The 8823-nt window shown below is 56.4% G+C and overlaps 1 protein-coding gene across 1 annotated transcript; it reads left to right on the top strand.

The window, feature by feature from the left end:
• The first annotated feature begins 899 nt into the window (after nucleotides 1-899).
• Nucleotides 900-7554, top strand: Tagln2 (transgelin 2). Its single transcript, XM_028865564.2, has 5 exons — nucleotides 900-1007; nucleotides 5830-6036; nucleotides 6457-6631; nucleotides 6941-7043; nucleotides 7350-7554. The coding sequence occupies exons 2-5, from the start codon at nucleotides 5857-5859 to the stop codon at nucleotides 7489-7491; spliced, it is 600 nt and encodes a 199-aa protein (XP_028721397.1). The 5' UTR covers nucleotides 900-1007; nucleotides 5830-5856; the 3' UTR covers nucleotides 7492-7554.
• The last annotated feature ends 1269 nt before the right edge of the window (nucleotides 7555-8823 follow it).

Below are 8823 nucleotides of genomic sequence, written 5' to 3'. Positions count from 1 at the left end.
GAAAGCCACACAGCAGGTAACAGGCAGAGCAGGTGAGGTGCCAGTGAAGGACGGGAAAAGCTTCCAGGTGGAGGAGCACCCGAAAAGGCCCGGGGCCCCGAAAGGACATTCTATAGGTCTGAGTGGGGACTCTGTGGAATAGAAAACGCAAAGGTCACTGTGGAACTGGCTGTTGTTGTTTTTAAATATCAGGCTCAACAGGGGACTCCCCCATAATGTGAAGGAAGAAAGAACACTGGTGGGTTTTTAAGTGGGGACTCCATTAATTGAAGCCTGAAAAAAAAAAGTAGTAGTTGTTCTGGACACCTCTAAACTATTGCTCTCCACCCAAAGAGGCCGAAAAATGCCTGCCAGCTTCCTCCACGAAGCCCTTCCCTTCTGATCTCTCCAAGATTTAAGGAGAAATGTCAGGTTATTAAACAGGAGATAGAAGGCAGGGAGAGAGAAGCCAGGTCTGAACCCCAGGTCCCAAGCCCGACCACACCCCTTGGGCCCTGGGCAAGGAGTGACCTCACTTAGTTTTTGCCCAGGCTTGAAGTTAAATGGCGAGCAGAACCACGTGGGGGTGCTGTCCCGGCCTGCAGGCCCCCGTACTGTCACACCCTACTCAATCCTGGGGGAAGGCTCTTTCTGTACCTCCATTCACCTCGCCAGTTTTTAAGCCTGCAATCGTGAGCTAACCTAGGTAGAAAGTTTCCTACTGGATTACAAGTCTATGGCTGTTGAGTGGAGGCTGAGTTCTCATGGATGGAGACCTTTGCAGCGGCGCCGAGGACTGACTCATTAGGTCCTTTAACCCCCATTCCTGCCCACTGACCACCTATCTTAAGCGCTCCAGCATTCCACAAGGCTGCGCCTTTAAACCTTCTCGGCCCTCGCCCCGCCCCTGGTCCGCCCCGTCTGAGGCGGGACCCTCCAGAAAACTCTAAGCCCGGCCGGGTCTTGAGCTCCACTCGCCTCTGCAGCCCCTGACGTGCGTGTGTGCACTTGCCCAGCCCGCTTGGACGGTGAGCAGGACTGAGGGACCGGGGAAGGGGAAGGGGTAGGGTGGGGGTATGTGTGTGTGGTCTGTAGAGAGCTAGAGGCCAGCACTTGAGTGTAGCTCCAGGAAGCGTGGGGGTTGTAGACTGGCCGCCGCCAAGGGTCCTAACTGGGCGCTCCGCCCCGGGCTGTCAGGTCCGGTTCCCAAGCCTTGACTCTGCATTGTTGGGCAATTAAGTAAGGCGAGCTTTGCGGGTGCATAGACGGGGCGTCCGTCCCGACCCAAAGTCTCCCCCCAAAAAGTCCCAAGCCCCAGCAGTCCGCTCCAGCGTCGAGTTCTCGGGGGAGAAGGAAGGAGGGAGTCCCACGTTCTCAGGCTGGCGGCGAGAATGGGATTCTGGCGCGCGCCCCGGTGCGCGTCTGCAATCCCTGAATTTACCGTGCGACCCTTTCACTTCCTGGTCCAGGAGCACGTGTGGGCACTACCTGCCTTCTGGGCCCTGGAGACCGCCCTTTTGCTCCCTCTCCTGCTAGTTGGCTTTTCTGGGTACTCGGGTTCACTACCTGGGGGTCACGGGTCTCGGTGCGTTACTTGCACAGTGGCCTGGTCTTCTGTGAGACCTTATCCCTCTCCTGGAGTGCCTTTGACCTCGGACATCTCGGGGCTGCAGCCCTGACTGCACTCGGATGTGTCCTGTCTGGAGGGGTTGGCTGCTGTCCAAGCTCTCCTACCCTAGCCTGAGCCCCGCTGCCCCCTCCCGTGCCCCCTGCTGCTGGGAAAGCTGGTGGTGGCCGCGGGCGGGCGGGCGGGCTGCCCAGACCTGCGTCACCCCAGTGGCGGGAGGGCGGTGGGTGACTCATCCGCAGTAACGGCCCAGGGTGTGGCCGTGGGGGTGGGGGCGGCGGCCGAAGGGGCTGGACGTGCAGACCGGAAGTAGATTGCCTCCTTGCTGGGCTCTGCAGACCTCCCGAGGTTCATACCAGAGAGATACTGGGACACTTGGTATCAGCGGCGCAGAGGCAGCGGCGATGGAAAGTGGAGGTGCAGTGTGGGAGACCTGTGGCTGGACGGGCTCCCCTCGTCCTCCAGTTCAGAGCAGTAGTCAGGGACAGCGCCTCATTTCCAAGCTCCTCCCACTTTCTCCTTCCTGCAGTTCAGGGTGCACCTCCGACCGCCGGGCAAGGTTGGGACCGGTGAGCAGGGTGCTGTCGTTCCAGAGCCAGCAAATAGTCTTTGTCCTTGCAATCCCCTTGCGCACCCATGCCTTTACTGTCTATGACAGCCCCCAGGGGATGGGCCGCTAGTCTGTCTTCACACCATCGCCTTGCCCTTCCAGATTGCCAAGGTGTGGGCTTTCTAGCTCAGAAACGTCTCTTCTAGACTTGGATTCAGCTTCTCTGCTCACAAACTGCATAGGCCTCCCAGGTCCTCCAAAACTGCTTCTTCGAGCCTGGCTATACCCAGAGAACTGCTAGGATCCCTCATGCCCCTTTGCCTAGAGCCTCCACCCAAGTCTGTGTGGAGTGGGTGTTCCTGCCTGGGGGGCCCCCCACCCTGCCTCCATTCTTATGTTTGGTACACAGAAGTCATGGCAACGGCCTCCACCCCACCCCCCCTCTCCTCCTGAGCAGGCCTTGCGGCTTCCTGTTTGTGGAGCTTTCTCTCTTCTGCTCGGGACTCTAGGTGGTGAGGGGGCTGCCCCCTGGTGGGGGGGAGGGTCTTCTCTAAGGCATCCCCTTAACCACAGCGTGCTACTACCCCTGGCCTTCTGCCTACCCATGTGGCATTTCTGTTTCTGAACAGTCTCAACTCACATGTGAGTTGGGAAGTTCCCTGTGTTCCATCCGCACGATGAGAGGAGAGTCCCCTCATCTTCCCAGTAAATACTCAGTCAAGAATTCTAAAGTCCGACCCTTCCCAGCTCGGTGTTCCCCTTGCCTTCAGCATTGACGCTGCTGTCCAAGCTCTTGGGGTGAGGTAAGCTGCCCGCGGCGGCGGGCGGCGGTTTGGGTGGAGCACGGGGTTGGAAGGCCTTTTCTGGCCTCTCCTCCTCTCCCAGTTACTGTAACCTTGTAGGCCTGAGTGAGGATTGTTCCCAGGGCTGCCGTCGGCTCTGGAGTTCGCCACTGCCAGCCCACCCTGTAGGCCTGCCCAGCTGTTGTCCTCCCTTGGGATACCCAGTTCTGGGCATCTCCCACACCTGTGTTGCAGCTGGACAGATGTCTGTAGCCCACCCCAGAAGGAGACTTGCTATTTTCTCTTTCTCTGAGGGAGGGCCGGGGTGGGTCTCCTGGGTGTAACTAGGGTGGGTCTCTCCAGCTGCAGCAGCCACAACCCATCAGCTGCCTGCCTGCCTGAGGGGGTAGAGAGAGAGACACACAGCTGCCGGCCTGCCGGCCAGCCAGCCGGGCCTGGCTGGGAGAGCCTGGTCTGAGAACTCCGCCCCATGGCTCTGCCACTTTGGGGTTCCAGGGTCGTGGCCCCAGAGTGGCACAGAGACACCGCAGCTGGCGGCTGACAACCTCGCCAGCAGCTGTGTGCGGGCTTCAGAGCCAGGGGAGGAACCCTCAGTATTCACCTGTCCCGGAGGTAGATCTGGGGTGGGGTGGGGCACTGGAAGGGTCTGTCTTTGAACTCCTTCTTAACCCTGGTGCCCGGGCTTCAGGCCCATCGGCTCCTTGGGAGCAGCCCCCAAGTGACAAGCGTAAAGCTGTTTCCAGAAGAGAGGTCCAGACATCGGGCAGGGAGAGGAGGCTTGCTTGTGATTGGAGCCTTTTCCCAGCCTGTCTTCTAGTTACAACACTACGCTTGTATAGACTGGGAGCTGAGTAGCTGCAGCTGGACTAGAGAGGGTGAGGATGCTGCCCCCCTTTCTGCCCAGGCCTCAGCCTCTCCACTCCCTCTACCTGCCTTCATCAAGCCGATGGTGTGTGTGTGTGTGGCCTGCGATGGGATGTGGGTCGGGACACAGCCTGACATTTATCTGGTCTGGCCTGGGGGGAGGTCTCCTAATGAAGTTTAAAAATAGCTGATTTATGGGGGTGGGGGTGGGGGTTCCTGCCGGAAATGTGGCAGCTGGATAACCCAGGGTAGGAAGGGGCAGCCATGTTGAAGGGTGGGGGAGGGGCCTGACCCGGCACACAACCTCTCTGCCCAGACTTAGGACATTATTGGAGACAGCCTGGCTTCTTGTATTTTGGCCGAGCGCCAGAGCCCATTGTGGGGGTGGTGGGAGTGTTTAACCTGGGGTGCATGAGAGAAGGAACCAGAATGACTTCATCCCTTAAGTCTGACCTGGCTTGCAGCCAGATGTGGGCTCCCTGCCTCTCTCTGAATGGAGGCTCTTGTCCTGGGGATACCAGTTTTTGAAATGTCAGAGACAGCCAGCTCTATTTCCAACTAGAGAGGAGGACCCCTACGCAGGGGCTGGAGTAGCGAGTGAGGGACAGGGCCCCTCCTCTGTTCCTGGCTCCCCTGCGCATCTGCAGCATCTCCAGGACTTAACTCCCCAGGTTCCTGGGTGGGGAACCTGTCAGTAAAGTGGTGGGTGGGGCAGGCTGCCCGCAGTGAAAGGCTGCCAACGCAGGCCTGTGGTCAGAAGCTACCGGTTCTTCCTAACCAAGGTCCTCAAGGAAAGTCAAACCCAGCTGTGTATACTGTTCTTTTCTCTCTCCAGGTTTCCCTGAAAACAAGGCCCAAGGCTCTGGATTAATTTCCCCTTTCTGCTGTAACAAACTATAAACTTAGCGACACATGGGCCGCTCTGATGGTTCTAGAGACCCAGGGGGCTGGGGGGCAGGTCTCACTGGCAGAGGTCCAGGTGCTGGTGGGGCTGGGGAGCTAGGGGAGAGTGCATTTCCTTTGCTTCTCTGGCTTCTAGGGGCTTTGCTTGGTTCATGACCCTGCGTGATCCACACCCTTCCTTCACCTTTCTCCTCTCATTCTGCCTGCCTTTTTCACTGACTGAGAATGAGACCTCTTTCGACGATGCTGGGCCCACCCAGCTGATACTTGGTAATCACTCCATCTCCAAACGCTGCCCCCTACCCCCTTCACACTTTTTTAAAAAAAACTATGTAAGGTGATATATCTCCCAGTTCTGGGAATTAGTATATGGACACCTTCGGTGGTAAGAGGAAGGGGTTAGTCTGTCTACCACGATGCCTAGGAGAATTGGTTTGTTTTTTGTTTTTGTTTTTTTACTGCTAGGTTTCTCACAGGAAATTCCCTTTGCCGGCTCAACTGTGGGCCTACCTTTTCCAGCAAGCCCACCCAGACTGCGTCGGTCTCCCTCTGCGCTTCTTAGTCCCTGTCGCGTGATCTGAACCCTGCAGCTTGGTGTTCATTGTGTACATGGTGTACGCAGTCACCTCCCCTCCCTCTGTCCCCTGATGGCACTGAGTAGTACAGGACCAAGGGCTTCATTCTCTCCTACAATCCCTACTACAGACAGCAGCTGCTCAGTTAAAACCCTAGCGGTTAGGGGAAGGTGGTCCCGCTCACTCCCACTCTTGGCATAGCTCTCCCGTAGGCTCTGTATTCTTGTTTCCTGCATCGTTTCCAGAGGCTCTAAAGAGCAGGGCTGGAGGCTAGACGGACCTGTTTACATGTGTCGAGTTTCACGCTCCCAATGAAGAGCCGAACTGAAGCATTGACCCTATCCTCTATTCCAGCAGGTCCTAGGCTTCATTGTAGACGTAGAACCGTTCCTTCAAGTGATTTAGTATCTGCGTAGCCTCATTCCGGCCAGACTTCAGAGCCCTGCTGTGCCAGCTCTCTGGCCCTTTACGGGCGCCCAGTGTATTGTAAAATGTTGACCGTGGGCCCTGCTTATATCCTCTCCACAGCTCTTCACCGTCACCACAGCTGTCAGAATGGCCAACCGGGGACCTTCCTATGGCCTGAGCCGAGAGGTGCAGCAGAAGATTGAGAAGCAATACGATGCGGATCTGGAGCAGATCCTGATCCAGTGGATTACCACTCAGTGCCGCAAGGATGTGGGCCGGCCCCAGCCCGGGCGTGAGAACTTCCAGAACTGGCTCAAGGATGGCACGGTGAGAGCTAAGGCGGGAGACGCAGGGAGAGCGGGGCCGATGCCGGGGCGTCAGAGACGGTTTGCCCCCAAGAAGGGGAGAAATGGGGAGTACAGACCCAAGTGTGTCATCATCCTGAATATCTCCCTGGAGGCTGTTAGAGTCCCCATGCTTTCCTGCCTCTCCAGAGTAAAGGTCAAGGTGGATGTCCCTCTTGCAACAGAAGCTCATGGGTGCCGGTAGAACAGCTGTTTGGAAAGAGGGTGTGAAGGTAAACTCCGGGCAGTGATTCCGGAGTAGCAAGGAAAGACTAAACACTTGCTCTTCCTCTGGGTTCAGAGGCAGGAGGGGACCTTGAGGCTCACCACGGGAAGGGACCTCTCTGGTTCACTGTCTTTGGTGCTCCGATCTTCAAGCGGCATGTCCGCTCATCTCTTCCAGGTGCTGTGTGAGCTCATTAATTCACTATACCCTGAGGGGCAGGCCCCAGTAAAGAAGATTCAGGCCTCTGGTATGGCCTTTAAGCAGATGGAGCAGATCTCCCAGTTCCTGCAGGCCGCTGAGCGCTACGGCATTAACACCACTGACATCTTTCAAACTGTGGATCTCTGGGAAGGTGGGCCGGGGCCCAGGGCTGTTACCCAGGAGACTAGGGGTTAGGATGGGCCATCTTTACCAAAGAAAAAGGATAAGTGGTGGGTTTCCTGAGGACAAGTGTGTATGTGTGTGTGTGTGTGTGTGTGTGTGTGTGTGTGTGAGAGAGAGAGAGAGAGAGAGAGAGAGAGAGTGATGGAGGATGGGCCATACTGCAGGTTAGGGTGGGAACAATGAATTAAAGAGTTTAGATGCCAAGCTCATAGACAGGTGGAATCTTGGCATCTGGTACCCTACTTCCACTCAGGCAATGTAATCGTTTTTCTTCCAGGAAAGAACATGGCTTGCGTGCAGCGGACGCTAATGAACCTGGGTGGGCTGGCGGTAGCCAGGGATGATGGGCTATTCTCTGGGGATCCCAACTGGTTTCCTAAGTAAGTATCTGTGGGATAGCCACGGGACCCTGCTGGGACAGTATTCCTGCCCTTTCCTGTCTGCAGAAAATAAGTGATGTCGCCCTAGGACCAGTCATTACAAAGCACCTTTAGAACTCTGGAAGATGGGAGGAGGTATGGTGGCGGTGGCGGCAATGACTGTCCTTCTGGAGAGACAAAGAGATGCTTCTAGCCAGCCCAGAGGTCTTAAAGGCAGAGGGCATATCAGCGTACACGTTCAGAGAAGAACTTACTGGGGTGGCTGGCCTCTGACTGCCTCCTAACTAGTACGTCCTCTCTACCCAGGAAATCCAAGGAGAACCCTCGGAACTTCTCGGACAACCAGTTGCAAGAGGGCAAGAATGTGATCGGACTTCAGATGGGCACCAACCGTGGAGCATCTCAGGCAGGCATGACCGGCTATGGGATGCCACGCCAGATCCTCTGATCAGACATCCCCCCTGCCCCTGCCCTCCATGAATGGTTAATATATATGTATATATAAGTTTTAGCAGTGACATTCCCTGAGAGCCCCTGGATCTCTAAGCTCCCCTCTGCCAGGGTAGGGTCCAACCTATCTTGCCACCTCTGGCAGTGCCCGATGATTGCCTCTTTCTTTCTGGGCTTACTAATACATTCCTTCCCCACAGCCGTCAAAACTGGACCAACGTTTCCCCTGGGACCAAAGCCTCCTTCCCGCCAGGGTGCCTCTCTCTCCCTGACCTCTGTACTTTCAGTCCATTCCTTGGCCCGGAGTCTTAGAGGCTGGCCCGTGCCTCTCGTACAGCTGCGGCTGCAGGGATTTAATTTATAGGGAGGAGCCTGCGGCTGTCACTCCAGCCACAGCTGGGCTGTACTTAGCACACATCTGGGCAGCTTTCCCATACAGAGGCCATTTCGGCTTCTTATTTTCCATTCCTCTCACTGTGGCTAAGGGGTGGGTGGAGCAGTCGAGACAGAGATGGAAGAGCTGCCCACCCATGGTCTGGGGGCTTGAGGAACACAAGTTGGCTGATTTTCAATAAAGAATCTCATTCTTTTTTGGATGGAGTCAGGCTGTGTCTGGGGCCACTGTGCCCATTTTGTTGTGGGGGGCGGGAGTCATACCAGGCAAGGAGCGGGGGGGGGGGGGGGGCAGAGTTGAAAGGTTGCAGGGCTGAGCCCTGTCTTCGTTTTCATCCCCATCCTGTCTGTCATTTGGTTTAGGGGAGAACAGGTTGGGATGAAGAAGGGACAGGACCTCACTTACAGGACCTCACTTGGGATAGGAGCCTTAATGCAGTTTATGTAAGCTGCGTTTGTAGGATGGAAGAATTTTATTCCTCAGTGGATTGAGCAGGTGACCTGCTGCTCCTGGCTGAGTCTTGACAAGTACAGGCCTAACCAAACAGGAGGCCCTTGAGGCAGACAGGGGGCAAGATGGCCCATGTTGGAGTAGGCTATTCCAGCATGGGGGGCAGAAGTGGGGGGGGAGGTCACAGTGGCTGGGAAATGAGCAGGAATGAGTTAGCAGCCGTGGAGATGCCTTATCCACTGACCCCAAGCACCTGTGAGCTGCATTCCAGGGACAGCCTCGAGGCAGCTTTCCTTTAGATTTTGGCCTTGGATAAGAATCAACTTGGGGTCACCCTGTCCCCAGCCCCACCCAGGAATGAGTGCTCACAGCCTGTAGGCCTCCCATCCTTTCAAGGCTTCCTATGCTGACTCCGCGTCTTCCCATGGGGAACCTGAGCGACTCTAGGTCAGCTAATGCCTGACCCCTGCCCACCCTCAGGGCCGT

This window comes from Peromyscus leucopus, chromosome 15 (genome assembly GCF_004664715.2).
Source record: "Peromyscus leucopus breed LL Stock chromosome 15, UCI_PerLeu_2.1, whole genome shotgun sequence".
Taxonomy (NCBI): Eukaryota; Metazoa; Chordata; class Mammalia; order Rodentia; family Cricetidae; genus Peromyscus; species Peromyscus leucopus.
The sequence above is the reverse complement of the archived record's forward strand: the minus strand, read 5'-3'. Positions and strand labels throughout refer to the sequence as shown.

Excerpts from the sequence above, each read along its gene's own strand:
- Tagln2 (XM_028865564.2), top strand. The coding sequence starts at position 5,857 with ATGGCCAACCGGGGACCTTCCTATGGCCTGAGCCGAGAGGTGCAGCAG. Across the intron at positions 6,037-6,456 it reads ACTGGCTCAAGGATGGCACG|GTGCTGTGTGAGCTCATTAA; the intron begins GTGAGAGCTAAG and ends CATCTCTTCCAG. Across the intron at positions 6,632-6,940 it reads AACTGTGGATCTCTGGGAAG|GAAAGAACATGGCTTGCGTG; the intron begins GTGGGCCGGGGC and ends TTTTTCTTCCAG.